The sequence below is a fragment of the Pelophylax lessonae genome (assembly GCF_965119305.1).
Source record: "Pelophylax lessonae genome assembly, chromosome: 9".
Taxonomy (NCBI): Eukaryota; Metazoa; Chordata; class Amphibia; order Anura; family Ranidae; genus Pelophylax; species Pelophylax lessonae.
The window spans coordinates 54,786,290-54,805,810 of NC_138776.1; the positions used below are offsets into that span (position 1 = coordinate 54,786,290).

At 42.4% G+C, this 19,521-nt stretch overlaps 1 protein-coding gene across 1 annotated transcript in view; it reads left to right on the top strand.

The window, feature by feature from the left end:
* The window catches only part of ATRNL1 (attractin like 1), a 1,075,574-nt gene extending 1,063,616 nt beyond the window's left edge, over nt 1-11,958 (top strand). The window contains exon 29 of the mRNA XM_082267948.1: nt 11,302-11,958. Within this exon, the coding sequence (XP_082124074.1) occupies nt 11,302-11,426 (125 nt within the window). The 3' untranslated portion in view covers nt 11,427-11,958. The remainder of the gene's footprint in view (nt 1-11,301) is intronic.
* Nucleotides 11,959-19,521: the final 7,563 nt, after the last annotated feature.

The following is a 19,521-nucleotide window of genomic DNA, read 5'->3' on the forward strand; positions in this document are numbered from 1 at the left end:
TTTTGTGCTAACTTGTAGTAGCGTTTTAGAAGCTTTTAGGAACATTAGTGTTTTATTAGCGTTTTTACAGTACATGAAGAAAAAAAAAAAGTACTCCAAGAAAGCTGTTAGGAGCAGTTAGTGTATATATTTTTTTTTTTTTTCTACCAGGAAAATGCCCCCAAAAACTTAAAAAAATTTAAAATGCTGAATCTTGGAAAAGGCATCTAGCACAAAATAGTGTGCATAGACACATAGGATAACACTATTAGCTTCTAGGAGCAGAAGAAAAAATGCTCATAATAGCTTCTTGGAGCTTAAAAGAAAAAAAACTTTAGTGTGCATGGAGCCCTAATATGCTTCTAGATCAAAGTTTCTCAACCTTTTCTCAGTCAAGGGACCCTTTAAAAATTATGGACAGTCTCAAGGCGCCCCATTCTAAAATGTAAAAACTATTCTAATAGTCTTACATACTGCAACAACATCCACAAATCCAAGTAGGACACCCAACGTTAGAGGTGATTTTTTCTTCCAAAGCAAATACACTTTTATAAACTGGTACTGACTAGTATTCCAATGTTTCTCTTCTCCCTCAGTTTTTCTCTATCATTCAGCTAATGTGAGGGGCAGGGGAGGGTCAAACAAGGATGCTATGCAGGCGACTGACATGCTCCTTATCAACTGATTATGCCAATGGTGGTTAGGACGCCAGCAGTTAGAAGGTTGTAATTGTGCACAATGAAAACCTTTTTTTGAAAACAATTTTTGGGCAATTTTGTGCCATTTTGCCAAGGCGCCCCTGAAGACATCTCAAGGCACCCCAGGGGGCCTGGGCACACTGGTTGAAAAAGGCTGTTCTAGATACATGAAACAGGTCCACATTTTGCATACAGTTCTCTAGTTATCTTAAAGTAGAACAAAATAATTTTTCAAAGTTTTGGATAGAACAGAGAAAGGCTAGAAATCAAGTTGGGTGTTTTTTTTTTTCTTTTGTGTTGTCTTTGTCCTATGAAGGAACTTTTCCCACACTTCCTGTCCCGGAAACACAACAGAAAGTGAGAGAAAAACTCTTAAAGAGGAAGTAAACCCTCTGGAAAAAAAAAATGTGGAAAAAAAAACTGTAAAGACAAAAGGCATAATGAGCTAGTATGCATCGCATACTAGCTCATTATGAAGTACTTACCTAAAAACGTAGCCCCCGCAGTGCCAAGAGAACGGCCGACATGTTCGGCCATCCTGCTTCCTGGATTGCGTCCTCCGGCCATCTGATTGGCCGAAGGCGCGATTACATCAATCCCACTGGAGGCACGATTACATCACTCCCGCGCATGCGCGCGGGAGCCGCCGTCAGCGGCACAGGGCTTTGAAGGAATGGCAGGGGTGGCCGTTCCTTCAGAGCGCATGCGCCAATGACGTAATCGGCGCATTCACTGTAAATATCTCCTAAACGGTGCAAGTTTAGGAGATATTTATAGCACCTATAGGTAAGCCCTAATATAGGCTTACCTATAGGTAAAAGTATTTTAAGTGGGTTTACATTCACTTTAAGTGATTACTATCACCTTTTTTTCCTGCTCCAGTGACAACTGCAACATTTTGAATAACCCATCATCATACCTCGGAACTTTTGTAACAGTGGGCCTGAGAATGGGGATGGGGTTATTAGCCAAAATTGTATGTAATGGTTGAGGCGTGTGCCAAAATAGTTACTATGGCTGTGGCAAGCCACAGGGAATTAAAATGTCTAATAGGTGCACATACCGTTCGCTGCGGCTACAAGTGGTAAAGGAAAAATTCCCCTGCATCATTGTTGGGAAAATTGCTGCTGTGTTGGAGTCGGTGAGAGGAAAAAATGCACCGGTGTTCGTGGTGTCAGTCCGAGGAGGACTGCTCTAACATCTGTGTCAGCAGAGCCAGAAGGCTGGGAGGCTCTTTAGGGTGCATTGAACTAAGGGGCCCTAGGGAAAGGAAGAGGAACTTGAGAGATCTGAGGGTGGTAGGGTGGATAATAGGGGGCTGTTTGAGGGGAACTCTCGGGCTGAGTTGCTACCCCTACCTTCCATATACTTCACAGTTCAGATCTCCCTAAAAGGGTAACTCCACTTTTCTGAAAATGCAATGCAATATGGCTACCTAGAAGTGTTCTGTACACAGAATGTATACTGACCACCCCCCTCCCCCAGAAGTATAATTTCCTGCTTGTGTGATTGGCTCACCAATTTTCCCAAAGTATGCACAATGATACGAGTCAGATTTTTGGCATCCCCTGCAACAACAATGTAATTTTTGGTAAGATACTCCCAATAGGAAAACGTCTAAAGGGATGCAGGTCCAACAGCTTCCCTCAGAGCTCTGCAGCTGCCACAGCCGATAGATAATTATGAAACCACTCCCATTTGACCCACTCAGCACAGAAACAAACAATGATTTCTTCTGAAAAACAAAAAGGTAGGAATCTGCAACAAAGTTTATTAAAATCCTTGCCATGCACAGAGATCACCCAGAGGGGAATGTTTTTTTCTCAACAAAAGTGGAGTTACGCTTTATTGCAGCGCCCACCTGAGAATAAAGGCAGCTTCTACTTCCCGTATTTGGTCATATGATATGTCACATGACAAGAGCAGACAATTCGAAGGGTAGTCCACCCCCCACACCCTAGTGGACATCTATACTGAGAAAACCAAACTCTCCCTCTCTCCCTAAACTCTTTCACCCACAGTAGGCTGCCATTGGAGGAAGGAAAGAGCAGAATCTTTCCTCCAGCAGCTGTTGTGGCCCCTCTGCTCTGTCAAAAAGGAGTGACACTGATGTCAGTTCTGTAAGTCAGCCAGAGAGCCGGAGTGCTGCTGTAGCTTAAGGGAAAATCTGGCACCTCCTGGCAAATGCTGACTAGTTCCCAGGTATTTTTATCCTGATGACATATATAGAGGATGAATCTTTGGGAATCAGGAAGACAGACATAAAAAAAAAAAAAAAAAAACAGTGGTCTCATGTTTCCTCGAAAAAATAAAAAAATTATCAAAAGAGAAATATATTGAAAAATGGACAAAAACTTTCACTCCTGCCGATTGATTTTGCTAGTGACGCTCCTCTTTCATGGATCTTTACTAGATGAATGACTATTGGATTGGGTATTTCTTGAGGCGATTATTGAGGGTTATGTTCAGTTGAGCTTTGGAAGAGCTTTGGTCTCTTTCTCTATATTATCTGGTTGTCATTGATTATCAGAATACACACCTCAAGGGGATGCCTTCATTTGTAGTCTACCTTTGATGATCTCAGTATGGGAGAGTACAATGCTTCTTTATACTTGAAACACATTCCGTGAAGTAAAATGTTCAAAAACTAGAACTGTGGAGGACTTTGAACCAATAAGCTGAGATGAGACCTCACTCTGAGGTTCAGGCTGGGCCCAGTGTCCTTCTGGCCCCTCTTCTCAATGGGCTGCTTGACACATGAGCAATATAAGAAAGTGTGGGATGGGTTGGAAGAGGAAGGTTATCTGTGTTTGCAGCTGGATGGGAAAATTGTGCAATTCGTTATCGAGGCCGGGAAGTATCAAGGGTTACACCATTAATTTACTTCCAAGATGTGGCACGATCCAGAGAGAAATCACAGTTCCATTTTGGGGTCAGGAAGGTATTTATTCCAGATATAGAATTACCACCTGATCCCGGGGGTGAATTATTTTTCTGCTTTTCTCCAGATGCGGCAGAAGGTCACGAGCATCGGGCGCACATCTTTGTGCCTCTTCCCCGCCGCAGCCGACTTTTCTTACCTTCATTTTTCTTTCTCCGGATATAAAAATAAGCGGAATAAAAACTCAGCACGTCTGCTGCATGTGGCTTTTCATTTCCAAAGTAATCAGCAGAGAAATTGCTTTGTGTTTCATAAATGGATGGCGAGTCTCCTCTGAACGCCGCGCCGTCATTTGATCCGGCCCCTGGTGGCGAGGGGGACCAATTAATCAATGGCAATTTTATCATCTTCTGCTGCTTAATTAGTCTTACGTTTTCTATAACTCGGCGATCGGGTTACATAAGGGACTGAGAGCAGATTTATTTTTTTTTAGCATATGTGAAACTTGAGATGGTGTGCGTCAGCCTCGGAACTCGATCACATCTCAGCCTCTAAAGCTCAGACAGCTCTGGTAGCCCCCCTAACCGGACATGATTTATGGGACACAAATAGAAGTGGATGTCAAGGGGTGACCATAGATTTCAGCACTAATTAGAAGAAATCAGTCACGTTGCTAGTTGTTGAATGGTTGGGTGAAGGCCTTGGACTGCTCTTTTCATTACATATCATTTCCTGAAATACCCCTGCATTGCTCTGGACTGCCCTCCACCTATCTGGTTATGGAATCCCTAATTCCCCTACTTACAATGAACACCCTGTCATGGGGCAACAGCGATTATACTGTCATTTGCTGCCCTGCAAACATCCAAATATGAGAAAAGCTTCTTGGGTTGAAAATGTCAATCAAATTTTTATTTCTTTAGAAATAACAAACATGTTATACTTACCAGCTGTGCAGTTAGTTTTGCACAGAACAGCCCCGATCCTCCTCTTCTTGGGTCCCTCGACTGTCCTCCTGGTCCCTCCCTCCTGTTGAGTGCCCCCACAGCTAGAAGCTTGCTATGGGGCAACTGAGCCAAGTTGCAGCTCGGTGTGTCCATACAGACACAGAGCTGTGGTTCGGCCCCAGCCCTGCCCCTCCCCCTCATTGGCTGACTTTCATTGACAGCAGCGGGTGCCAATCAGGAGGGAGAGCCCCGGACAGCCGAGGCACTCGTGCACATCACTGAATCTAGATTGGGTTCAGGTAAGTATTAGGGGGGTGGGGGCTGCTGCATGCAGAAGTTTTTTTTTATCCTACTGCATAGAATGCATTAGGATAAAAAAAAAACCTTCTGCGTTTAAAACAGCTTTAAAATTGTGTGTGCCCCTAAAATGCCAACAAACTTTGGTACCTCAAATTTTTTTAAAAGCAAAACCCCTAAAGGTCCCCAGAGTTTAATGGTCCCAGAATTTTTGTTTTGACTGCAGTGTGCACAGTGATATGTAATGTGTAGTGCTATCAGTGTTTTCATAGGGGCCCCTGACGTTTGTGCTAACATTCGTATGTGGGTGTGGCTCAAAATAATATTTGGGAGGGTAAATGTGTGGGTTTAAGTGCTTGAGTGGAACTTTATTTTTTATTATCTCATAGAGGACCAAAAGTACCCCCCTATGTGATACTATCTTTAATGGGAGGGAGGAAAATGTACCAGATTACATGGAAGCCCAATCGCTTTCATCTGACAGCCGTGATGAGGTTACTCCTTCCCGCATATGTGGGAGTGACACCAGTTTTTCAAGCAGTCAAACAGACCAAACCCGGAAAGAGGTCCAGGAGAAGGTGGGTGTGCCTGTGACCAGTGGGAGCACTGACCGCACAGCGCTGGAGGGCATGCTTTGACAGGTAAGTCTGCCATAATGTCCTCATACTAGCACATTATGGCTAACAGCTTCTGGGGGCCCGAGTTTTATTCGGCTGTAAAAGGCTCTTGTTTGCCCGAGGGGTCAGATTCTCCAAAAACCTGCCATGTTTAAGGATCTCCACGTGCGTTATTCTCACTAACTGCTAACCGTTACTCTGTAACTTTTCTAAATAAGCTTGCAGCCCTATTCACATTTGACGATCTGGAATCGCGGGCAGATTTGCTGTGGTTCCAAATTGTGTGGAAATCACTGCAATATGCAGGACATGCATTTCATACTAAATGGCACCCCAAACGCAATGCGATTTTCCTGCATATGGCAAAACACCCCTTTAAAAATTGGATGAAGCTGGTCGCCCAATTAGGAGCAGGAGCTTACTTTCAGCGACAAATGCGCATAGGGAATGGTATGAAAATCGCTCACACAAAATGGCAAGCGGGAACTTGAGTGTAACTGGGGCCTCAAACCTTCACCAGGAGCAGGTGAGCAGAGGTTGTGTTTCTTATCAGATGAATAGCACAATCAGTATTATATTTGCATATCCATGAATTAAAATGTTTACTTACCGGTATATTTAACTTCTTTTTTCCATTCCCATTTTTGTTTCAGCTAGGACTGTCTCACTTCATGCTAAAATAAAATAAAAAAATATTATTTATATAGCGGTCAATTTACGCACCGCTTCGCACACACACACACTCACACACATATTATATATATATATATATATATATATATATATATATATATATATATATATATATATATATAGCAGAAACACATAATTTAAATAAAGATAGAACCACGCCAAAGGTGACAATGAAGACGGAAAATAAAATAATACAAACAGCAACAATCCTGTGTGATATAATCACAGTCCAAAAAATATATCATAACTAAAAACTTTAGTTATTATACATACACATCATTCCCTGCCCTCAAGGAGCTTACAATCTACATACACACAATAGGGCCAATTTAGACAGGATCCAATTAACCTACCAGCAGGTCTTTGGAGTGCGGGAGGAAACCAGAGTACTTGGAGGAAACCCATACTGGCACAGGGAGAACATACAAACTGCAGGCAGGTTGTGCTATGGTTGGTATTCGAATCAACGACCCCAGTGCTGCTAGGTGGAAGTGCTAACCACTTAGCCACTATGCAAGACACTTCATTGAATGACATCAGATCTGTTAACCAGCTACTAGTGAGAGTTAGTGCAAGTCCACCTTTTCAGACAAACAAATGAACTAACCCTTTACACCCCCCACCCAGTCCTGCTCCCTGCTGTACCTCTGTGGGTGATGAGCTGTCATTGTCCACACAGCCATGTGTAGCGGTCTGGGGATTAGAAATCCCGCTCTGCTCCCTCTTCTTTGTTCAGTGCTTCCGGGACATATCCAAGTGATTGGTCACTGCTAACACAGAGCATCACTCTGATCCATCCCAGAACCACTGCACAAAGCAGTGCCTGCTTAAGAGCAATAAAGGGCCCCGGGCAATGTAGTGCACTGGGGCATTGCCTACACAATCACTCAGGAGAATAAAAATGCCCATTTGGTAAGATGGCCCTGGCAGAAAGATGAGGGAGAACAGCATGGATTTCTAACCTTGAGACTACTGTGCTTCTGTAAGGAATTGATTCCTCATGTAATGTATGTACTAGGGATAGACCGATTATCGGGGGCTGATATGCACTTTCCCCCGATATATTGGTATCGGCCCCGGAACTGGCCAATATTGCCAATATTTTTGTGACGTCATTCTGCCTTCTTAGGCCGCCTCCCTCGCCTTGGACAGCCTCATCTGGAGTCGGGACTTGTCTAACGGGAGTGTATCACAGCCATATACCCACCCACAGCAGCCCGGTGCCAGCCAGCCACCCACATCCACAGACCCTGTACCAGCGAGCCAGCCACCCACCCACCCACAGGCCCTGTACCAGCCAGCCAGCCACCCACCACAGGGTGCCAGCCAGCCACCCATCACAGGGTTCCAGCTATTAAGCATTAAATAAAAAATAACATGTTCCTTACCAGATTTTTGACAAAAATTGTCTTTATTTTTCAAAACTTTAAATGTACAAAATATCGGTATCGGCCCTGAAAAAAAACATATCGGTCTATCCCTAGTATGTACAACTGAGCAGTGTTGTCACCCAAGGCAGGACTACAGAACCCTTCCACCTCTTCGCATTTAATAACAGAGTGGAGGGGCTCTGTAGCCGTCGGAGATGGCAGCCACCAGTCGGCACAGGAAGCTTATGTATTTCTGGCAGGACCAGCAGTTATTTTTTTGTGCTTACTGAACAGATGAAACAAAACACTTGCAGTGATATATTTACTGGACTAAGAGGACATTACATACAATATAATGTATTCCTTTCTGTCTTTTCTGTGAGCTCGATGGACATTTCTCTTTTTTCAGTCTAATGCAAGTCTCAAGTGTATCAAAAACACAGCAAGGGGAAAAAAAATAAGGGGTGGGGGCCTGGGGGGGCAAATATCCATAAACATAAGAAAGCCCAGAGCTTGGTACATACACAATGTAGGTTGGAGATAATGAAGGGTAAAAAAAAAAGCTGCAGTCTTGTATTTCTTGGATTGAAATAGCGCAGGATGGACAGAAGGGCGATGTTTGTCAGCAGAGTTTTGGCCTGCATCATACGTCGAGCGAATGAGGTTATATATCTGGCTGCGTCCACGAAATGATAGAAATAAATGAATTTTTGAACAGGATATTGCATTTGTCACTTTTCAATCAGAATGCCATGACAGGGTGATTTAAGACGCACGCTCCATCTGATCCGTTCCCGGGACCGCTCCTATATTACTTCTGTGTGGATGGAGAGCGATTAATCTCCTCCGACTCTGACAGTGTGCATCCTTTGTAATCCACACACATTTTAATTAGGAAAATAATTAGGGCAAAAATGTGTCACCTAATTGCCTCCATTTATTTAAAACAATGACAGTGAATTCCCCTTCCATGCGAGGGTTCCTTTTAATGTCTGCGACCATTTTTATTAGGTGATCAGAATGTGTTTTTTGTTTACTCGTTTGGAAAATGCAAAGAAAGGTGACCCTTCCACTGCTCTGTAAACCTTTCTACCTATCGTATCCTTTCTGAGACCCACTTGGCGATTTGAAATTGTGGGCGGAATCGCCGCGATTCTGCCTGCAATTCCAAATCGTAAGACAATCAGTGCAAAATGCACAGTGCATTCTAAATGGCACCCCAAACACAGTGCAATTTGCCATGAGACAATCGCGCTGCGATGGAGGCAAGACGCGACTTTTAAAAATTTGCTTGAAGCTTGTTGACCAAAAAGGAGTGGGAGCTTCTTTTGGGTGATAAGCGTGTGCATAGGGCAACCCAATCACTTCAATGTGTGACACACGGAATCGTGCGAAAATCGCTCACACAATCTTGAGCGGGAACGCAGGTTCCCACTACACAAGGTGTGAATGGTGCCTGAAAGAGAAGGATTGTAAGGTCTAGGATGAAGTATTTTTGTTACTGGTGGAGTACTGGTGTAAAGAAATTAATAAAACTTTAGAAATGTTTTTTTTTTTTATTGGAAGAAGCGTCTAGAATTTTTCTTTTTTGTAGACCTCACACTGTTTAGGAATTGTTCGTGTCCGAACCTATTATAGAATCTGAGGCTCAGGATATTTTATTATTGGCTTTTTTCTTTTTTTTTTTTAGATTGTAAGCTCTCATGAGCAGGACCCTCCTAACCCTTTTGTATTGCAACTGCTGTATTGTCTCCTCTACTTTGTAAAGTGCTGCACAAACAGTCGGCGCTATATAAATTAGTAAATAAATAATAGAAATATTATTTACTAACTAGGGAAAAATAATTTAGAAATGTATTATAAAACATGTATGAGCACTTAAAAGGTTGGCTCACCTTTACCAAAAAACTGCCTATGCAGGTATGAAAGGAAGCCATCCATTGTTTACAATTGTCATGTGATCTTCTGTGATTGGTCACATGATACTGACAGCGGGTTGGTCATTGGCTGTGTCCACTGTTATGAAGGAACTAAAGACCCCCCGTGGTGCTGTGTCTATACAGAGATTCTGTACAGCAGTTTCCCCTAACCTCTTCCTATTGTTATGCACCGCCTAAGGTTCAAGTGGTTATACCGGGATGATGGTTGAGGCTACAACCCAGTATAATTTTTTTTTTCTTCAGCAATTCCCTACAATGAAAGAAAGTGATTGGAGTGGCTATATAGCTACTACATTACGTTTACAGGCGGCAGAAAGGGGTTCCCCCCTGCCACCGCGTTTACTGGTCTGTGCCGATCGGGGAGCCCAGTTAGGATGCAACCGGCAGCATCTGCTTCCTGGGACACATTTAGAGGAACAGATCTTGTTCCTCCTACTTTGCGACGTCAGAAGCAACAAGGATTTTGTCACTTCCAGTTTCAGTCTCATGTAAAGAATCCTTTAACCGGTATTGTGAAAGCATCTGATCAAACAGATCTCGGTTTGATCAGATGCTTTGGAAGCCAGAAAAAGAGGACCTGCCACGGCAATATTCCGTGTGGTAGCAATGAAGTTAAAACAGAAAAATGTTTTTTTTTTTTTAAAAAAGGTACAGTGTAAAAAAAAAAAGAAATGACATAAAAAAAATAAAACAAAAATGTAAAATGCCCCGTCCCTCCATGCTCAAATGCAACTGCGCATATAGGTCCCACTTGCATATGTAAACAGCCATTGCACCACACATGAGGCATCGCCGCAAATCTAGCACCAGACCTCCTGTTTAACTTTAAACTGGTAACCTGTAATGGCTTTTAAGACGTCACCTATGGAAATTTTAGGTACCCTAGTTTGGTGCAGTTCCACAGGCATACACAATTTTAAAGCGTCACATGTTAGATCTATTTACGCGGTGTGGCATTTTCGATATCTATTTACTCTGTGTAACATCATCTTGTATATTTTACTAAACAATCGGGTATTATGTTGTGTTTTTTTGTGCATTAAAATTAATTAAAGTGGAGTTCCGGGCACAAAATCGACCTAATCGATTTTGTGGCCATCCGCTTGCTCTTCTTCAGCTGAAACAGAGATGGGTAGTTAGGATTTTTTATTTTTTTTTTTACTTACCTTGTAATTGAAGAATGAAAATACTCACCTTTCTTCCACTTCCTCCCTCGGCCGCACGGCCCGCGCCGTCTCTTCCGCTTTGCAATGATTCCTGGGAGCTGAACGTCATCGCTCCCAAGAATCAGTGCGCCTGCACCGGCCCCGCTCGTCACTTCCGGTGCGACGCCGCATTCCCTGCTAAACAGCTTCTGGGCATGCCCAGAAGCTGTGGAGGAATGCGGCGCCGCACCGGAAGTGACGAGAGGGGCCGGTGCAGGCGCATTCTGGGAGAAGAAAACACGGAAGAGGACGCAGTATTTCTTCTTGCAGGTAAGTGCGAACCGGGACAGATCAGAGGCTAGCCATTGTGGAATGTACTAGCCCTGACTGTCCTGGGGGTATGTTCATTGAAAAAATGTTTTTGTGCCCGGAAATTCCGCTTTAAAGTATATGTTTTCCAAAAAATATGAGTTTGAAAAAACCACTGCACAAATATTGTGTGACATAAAAATATGCAACACCCACCATTTTATTCTCTAAGGCCTCTGCGTTAAAAATATATATAATGTTCTAAATCCAAAACTTTTTTCAGTTTTGGTCCATTTTTTTTTCTGCTGTGTGTTATGGAGGACATTTGATGACATTTTGGTGATTTGCTTATATTTTTTGTTGATATTTTATACAATATACCTTTATTGTAACTTTTCTTTTATTTTTTTTTTCTCTCCTTTCAGGCTTGGCAATCGCTAGCGCATTGATAGACATATCCAACCAGAAGTCATTTGACTGTAAGGATAAAAGTTCATGTGTGCGAAATCGGAAGCCACACCCGCCGACCAGACAGGGGACTTGTGTCTGAAACCGCTCCCCAAAAAAAAAACCCAGATGGATTTTGACAATGTTGATTTTCTTTTTTATTTTGTTGTCGTTTTCTTTACCTAAAAAAAAAAAATGGCCTCCGCCAAAAGGTCCGCTGCCACCGGCCATCTTGTCTCCTCCCGACATGGGTCCACAAAGCTCTCGCCATCAGGACCTTCCAGGAGCTGCAGGGAGGACATCCATGCATGAGGTCGCCGTGTGTGTCCCGAGAGGAGGAAATTCTGGCATTGGGCCATCTTGGAATGTCTCGAGAGAGAGCCGCGGAACGTTCAGATAAAAGGACAAATATAATTCTGTGTAAATATATTGTGAACGTCCACAGAAGGTGGAATGTGAGTTTGCAGCATGTCCGTAGCCAGTAACGAGGAGAGGGTAGATATTAAAAGGGGTACTTGAACAAGATAAGCACTATCTAGACTTATTAAATTATTGTCAAAAAGGGACAGCAGAGCAGTCAGTCAATGTACATAATTCTACCGCCAGCCCGGCGCAAAATACCCAGACCAGGAGATGGGCAACCAGGAGCCCTGCGTCCACTTTATTCATATTGCTTCCCGGTACGGATTAGAGGACACCCGACACTGGGGAACTGGCACTTTTTCTTTTTAAGGATATTTTTTTTTTTTTTTTGGGTGGGGGGGGGGGGGGTTACTGCAAAATACAGTAATATTTCAGGTCAGGAATAGTGCGCTATATTATCATCCACTCCCCATTCTAGAATAACCAGTAGTACTGTTAAAAAAGAAAAAAAAAAAAGTCTACTACTGCTTAATAATGAGTTCCATGATTCTTCCAGGATTTTTTTTTCTGTTAGGAATACTTTTTTTTTCTTGTTGGTTTAACTTTTAATTCAATTTTTTTATTTTTTTTTTATTTTTTTTTTAAAGCGTCCATGTCAGGAATTACATGCTTTTTAATAAATTGCTTCCCAGCCCAGAATATCTAGTGCTATCATTCAAAAAAAAAAAAAAAAAAAAACACTGTCCAGCAAGAAGCGCCACAGTTTTTTCCCTTTTTTTTTCTGGTTTTGCTTTTAACTTTTTTTTTTTTTTTTTGGGGGGGGTACATTTTTTTTTTTTTTTTTCATAGTGGATTGAGTCCTAGAGAACAACTTTTTGATGTCAGAAATTGTGTGATTTTCATTAATTTGCTTCCCAGCCCAAAATAACTAGTGGTATCATTAAAAAAAAAAAACAAAAGAAAATATTACCCAGCAAGAAGCCCCACATTTTTTTTTTCCTTAAGTGGTTCCAGTTCTAGAATAGAGAACACTCAACAGTTACAAGACGTAATTGTCATTTTTCTTTAAATTATTTTCTTTTTTATTGCACATCGCTGTGATCATCCAGGTCAGGAATCCTGTTATTTTATTAATCTGATTCCCAGTTCAGACTTTCTAGCGATACCGTTCAAAAAAAAAAACATCCACCACTTACAACAAGGAGCTGCACATTTCTAACTTTTTCTTTTTTTTTCTGTTTTTACTAAAATGTTTAACTTTTTTTTTCCAGTTACATTTTTTTTTGTTTTTTTCCGTTAATGGGTTAGTGCAATAAACAGCCTTTATAACGTTAAGGACAAGCCCGAGTGTTTTTATGGCGATTTTTATCTTTATAGCGCTTTATTTACATAACCCGGTTTCCCAGTACTGCTAATCTCTTAAAAAGGCAGGCGAAGCCGCTGTTTACGTACAAAGGCGTTTGCTGGTTGATTTCAGGACGCAAAGCGATTAATGTAATGGATTGTTATTCTTAGCGACACCTGTTATGACGGGCCTTTGTACCAAGCCGGCGACAGACACCTCGCACGCACCTGAAACATGCTCCTTTATATTGACACAAAATATCACGGGTGACCGGCGACATTGTTTATACATGCTGCAGTTGCGGTAGCACCGAGGCAATCACTGCGACGAGGACCTTTTGTATCACAGAGGGGTATAGTAAATATCACAGACATACTGAAGCAGAAATGAAAAATGATGTTTTGCGATCCGGATGTCCCATTTTCCCATCTCTCTCCTGCAGGGGGGGAGGGGGTTTTATTTTTTACTGTTTACAATGGACTTTGTAGGTAATGCATGCCGTTCTGGTGCAATGGAATAGTATATTCCTCTTCTGGTTTTTTTTTATTATTTGTTTATGTGTTTCATTTTGTAATTATGTTCCTATGGGAAGATTCAGCTTTTTGTTTTATGCTGAAAATGTATAATATTATATATAGAACACGATGTACAGTTTGTAACTACGTCATATACGGGGGGTGGGGGGGGACTCTCGCCGTTGCATTCGGTTGGAAAATGCGACAGTATTCCAATTATTAAAAAACAAAATTAAAAAAAAATGTGTTTTTATGGTGATACATATGCAACTTCCTGATGTCAGGCTGGAGGGGGCTCCACTTTTTACTAAGACAAAACTGAAAATTCTTTTTTTTTTGGTATATTATTGAGTCCTTTTCTTGTTCACACTGGAATTAAACGACAGTTGTGCGGTTTTGTCAAATGTCTGAATGACGCACAGGGACAAGAATTCACAGAGAAATAAAAAGAGCCTTCAACGTCCCTCTGTTTGTGTTTTGTGGATCTCTCTGGATGAAAAGGTTAATTGTATCTCCTGATCAATGGACTTCCGGATTGTAACAAATGCAGAATGGGGGGGGGGGGGCTGGGGCATTAATGTAAAGCTGGCCATAGATGGGTTCGTCTTTTTCGTTCAACCAGCAAATTTGAACGAAAAAAAACAGCATTCTTTAGGTGGATGGGGAATTTCTCCCGCTGTGTCATTGTATTCTGACAGCAGGGAGACTTCACAGATGTTAGAATGCTCTCTAATGCAGGGGTGTCCAACCCAATTTCATTGCGGGTCACATCAACAATATGGCTGCCCTTCAAAGGGCCGTTTGTATCTGTAAGACTATATATATTTATTCAGGGCTTTTTCACAGAGAATATGTGCAAGAAATCAACCACGCCCCTCCCCTGCCAAACTGCATCGGATGGTGGGTGTGGCCAAATTGCACTGCATGCGCAAACAGTGGGAGGGTCTTAAAGGGGCAATAAATATCAGGAGTGGATTGTGTGGAGTTCAGGCTTGCCCTATGTACAATATGCAGAGTTGAAGGTGCACTACATACCAAGCGTAGTCTCAAATGTGTGTTACCTACAGAGTGCAAAGTTCAGGGTTGTATTACATGCAGAGTTCAGGGGTGTGTTGTGTACAGAGTGCAGAGTTCAGGGGTGTGTTGCGGGGCAGAGTTCGGGGGTGTGTTGAGTGCAGAGTTCAGGGGTGTGTTGCGTGCAGAGTTTGGGGGTGTGCTGCGGTGCAGAGTTCAGGGGTGTGTTGCGTGCAGAGTTCAGGGGTGTGTTGAGTGCAGAGTTCAGGGGTGTGTTGAGTGCAGAGTTCAGGGGTGTGTTGCGTGCAGAGTTCAGGGGTGTGTTGCGTGCAGAGTTCAGGGGTGTGTTGCGGGGCAGAGTTCGGGGGTGTGTTGAGTGCAGAGTTCAGGGGTGTGTTGAGTGCAGAGTTCAGGGGTGTGTTGCGTGCAGAGTTCAGGGGTGTGTTGCGGGGCAGAGTTCGGGGGTGTGTTGAGTGCAGAGTTCAGGGGTGTGTTGCGTGCAGAGTTCAGGGGTGTGTTGCGTGCAGAGTTTGGGGGTGTGCTGCGGTGCAGAGTTCAGGGGTGTGTTGCGTGCAGAGTTCAGGGGTGTGTTGAGTGCAGAGTTCAGGGGTGTGTTGCGTGCAGAGTTCGGGGGTGTGCTGCGGTGCAGAGTTCGGGGGTGTGTTGCGTGCAGAGTTCAGGGGTGTGTTGAGTGCAGAGTTCAGGGGTGTGTTGAGTGCAGAGTTCAGGGGTGTGTTACATGTAGAGTTCAGGAGTGTGTTACGTAAAGAGTTCAGGGGTTGTGTTACATGTAGAGTGCAGAGTTTAGGAGTGTGCTGCATACAGTGTGCAGGGTTCAGTTCTCTTTCACAGGCTGTCCACATCTCACTTTCACTCCTTTTCAGCTCCAAACAGTGCAGCTTATCTTGCGATGCCCCATATAAAAAAAGGGGAAGGTATGGTGGTGCTGCCTTAAGGTAAAATATCACATATGCAAACCAAAAATCTTATGTGCTAAAATATCTGGTAACATAACATGTAAATAAAGTGTCAAATGTGCTCAGGTGTGACCATACAAAAAATGTACTATGTAAATATAAATAAAGTGCAGAGTGTAAGGCCCTGTTCACACCTGAGCGTATTTCAGCTCGCAAAACGCTCAACTCTGAAGTCTCAAAATGCCCAACAAGCAAAATCCTATTCATTTCAATGGCCCCTGTTCACATATGAGCGTTTTGTTGCCTGAAGCTCAAAAAAGTACATGAGCTTCTTTTTTGGCTGATTACAAGCGTTTTTATTAGATGTCAATGCCTTTCTCCAAACTGCAAAAAACGCCTGAAAATGATACGCTCAGGTGTGAATAGAGCCTTAATAATTACGATAAAACCTAATTGTACTATGTGATACAAATTACAGTGCTAAAAAAAAAAATATTAAAACCGATCATAAATTGAGGTCATCCTCCATAAAAATATATACAAAAAAAAAAAATATATATATATATATACATACATACATACACACACACACACACATATACACACAACATTATATATATATATATATATATATATATATATATATATATATATATATATATATATACACACACTGCAAATAAATAGGATTCAAATTAGTAAATATATATCTCATCCAATAGTCCCAATATTTGTGGAAAGTGCAAAAAGTAGTTTTTTTGATAGTGTGAAGATAACTGTGTGCAAGCAGGTGTAATCGTGCTCCCCCAATTGCACCGTACTCACAGGTTCCCCTACAGGGGTCACAGGTATGTAGCCAGCAAAATAGAATTGGTTTCCCCCCACTCTAGTACTGACCAGCACAGATGAGCGTATATTGTAAGATAGTTCCAACGTTAATGGTGTATAGTTATTAAAATCGAATGATAACAGCAGTAAAGCAGTGCTTGATAGTGTTGTTCCAGTATCTCGAGTCCCAGAACGCAATGTGTTTCAACAACCAGAAGTGAATGGGCGGAAGCGACGCGCTACGCGTTTCGTTAGAGTGACGTCATCAGCAGCGTGACGTCATCCCACACTGCACCTCCCTTATAATTGCAGGGAGTGTAGAGCAGGCAGGGATCTGAGTTTCTGCCACATTCTGGCATAAAAAAAGCCCTGGGTGCGAGGGTCACATAAAATGTGGCCTTGTGTTTAACACATGTGCTCTAATGGAAAGGAAATTATAGATGGATATAAAATAGGTCCCCCCCGCTGAACTAGCAGAATTTCAAACCATCTATGGGGCAGCCTTCCCTAACTGGGCTTTTTTATTTGGAACCACTATACGGCCTCCCCACCCAAAGTGACATTTTAGTTATAGTTGGTTCTCGCTGCGCTACTTGTAGAAGTAAATGTGAACCAAACCACTAAAATCCCAAACATGTTAAAGTGGAGCTGCACCCAGAAGTTGAAGCTCCACTTGTCTGCCCCCTCCCCCTCTGCTGCCACATTTAGCACCTTTTGGGGGGGGGGGGGGGTTTCGGGTTTTGACAGGTAGCAGCTCCCAAGAAGGCCCTCCTTCTTCCACCGCAAGGCTTCACAGCTGATTTCCCTTAGTGGAGATGGCGGCGCCAGCACCTGATCGCCACTAGATTCCTGGACAGGTAAGTACCCTAATGTTAAAAGTCAGCAGCTACAGTATTGTGTAGGTGCTGACTTTTGACTTATTTTTTTTTTGGGGGGGGGGGCTCCTCATTAAAATTTTCAAATGCAATGAATAATAATTCCTGGTGATCCTGCCATGAAGATTAGTTTCAGCACTTCCTGTTGTAGGGTGACAAACAAGGCTCTGTTCCCACCTCCCAGTTGTGCTCCTGCATGGTCACCCTATCACATGAGCTTCCAGTTGAGACTACAGAACACATTACAGGACACAAAAAAACAATTGGTTGCCACTTTTTTCTCCAAGCCAAACCCAAACACTTTAGTGGAGCACAGTGCATTTTTTTTTGGTTTTAGTATTCATTATAGGATTGTAACGGACCTGGGGCACTCCAAAGAGAATATTAGTGCAGCACACATAGTGCCCCTCACCCTCCTGTCATGCCCTGTCCTGAGCCACATTCCTGTCTGAATAATATGTCTGGGTTTCAGGTGGACTGAAACCCGGACAGTCCAGGTGAATCCTAGACAGATGGCAACCCTAAGTTAAACCCACAAGTGCTTTTTTACCACTACTATTCCTTTATACTGGCTTTTGGAATTTACAAATGCAGCAATTTAGAAGTTGGATGAAAGGTTTAACACTGGGAAACCATTTATGATCGATAAGTAGTGCATTTTATATACAAATATACAGATCAGACCAAAATGGGATGGAAGGAGGAACAGAGGGACTTTGTTCCAAATCAGAGACAGTTGGCAGCTATGCAATCATGGCCCACTGTTGTCATGATACTGGGATGTAACAAAAGGAGAGGGGGGGGGGGGGTAAGGTAAAAAATAAAATAAAAAAGAGAGACAGTTGCTTACGATGTACAGTACACAGAGAAAAACTAAATGTCATCCTATTAGAGTTTACATCTACTTTACCATCACGATAAGATTTAAATTAAATCTGACCTTCAGTCTTGCACAGTTGTACCGGCTTCTCTCCTGTAGCGAAATTACTCTGATTTCACCGCATGCTGTGAGCCTCTCACAATGTGCATTAGAAGATGCAGCAAGTCACAATGAGCCCACCTCATTTTCTGGCTGGAGAACATCCAGCATCATCCTCCCCAGACAAACCAGAAGGCAAAACATAGATTCAACTTCAGCTTTAAGTGATTTTTATTTTAACTAAAAAATAAACTGTACAAAGCCTTTATGCTACATAGTCTTGTGCCATTTGTCCAGATGCTCTTATATACCATATAAAACAAAGTACCTGCAGTTCATGACACTGTACTGCATTGATATGAATGCTTTCAGCACTGTGTTGACCAAAAATAGTGCTGGTGTGGCTTGTTTCGGGTTGAAGTTTAAGATCCCTATCCAAGTGGATGAACTTCCCTACAGCAGCATCAACACACAAAATAACATGCGCTAATTGGTTTGAATGATCCCCTTTAAAGAGGAAGTAAACCCTCCTCTGCAACTTGTACCTATAGGTAAGCTTATATTAATGCTTACCTATAGGTACTGTAAATATCTCCCAAACTTGCACCATTTAGGAGATATTTACTTTGCATGCAGCCAGTGACATCACTGGCGCATGCGCTCTGAAGGAACAGCCGCTGGTGCCGTTCCTTCAACGTGACCGTTGGCCGGATGCCGCAAACCTGAAAAAAGGGTGACACAACATGTCACCCATGAGAGAGGTGAGCGGTTGGCTCTTCGGGGCTTGTTCTTAGGTAAGTATTTCATAATGAGCTATTATGCGATGCATACTAGCTCATTATGTGTTTTTCTTTCAGGTGTTCATTTTAAAAAAAAAAAAATTCTGAGGTTTACAACCTCTTTAACCACTTTACCACTAGAGGATTTTGCTGTCTTACGTCTGGGCCACTTTTTGCGATTTGGCACTGTGCGAATTTAACCACTTAAGCCCCGGAGGATTTTCCTGCTAAAAGACCAGGGGGTATTTTGCGATTCGGCACTGCGTGACTTTAACGGACAATTGCGCGGTCGTGCGACGCTGTACCTAAACGAATTTGACGTTCTTTTTTTCCCACAAACAGAGCTTTCTTTTGGTGGTATTTGATCACCTGTGCGATTTTTTGATCACGCGCTATAAACAAAAAAAGAGCGACAATTTTGCAAAAATAGCAATATTTTTCAAATTTTTTTATATGAAATTCCCCCAAAAAAAATGTAAAAATCAAAATTTTTTAACATTTTTGGCCAATTTGTTTTATCCTACCTATGTTTGGTAAAAAAAATTGCAAAAAGCGTATTTTGATTGGTTTGCGCAAAAGTTATCGCGTTTACTAACAAAGGGAAAGATTTTTGTCATTTTTGTTGTTTTTTTTTTAACGCGTA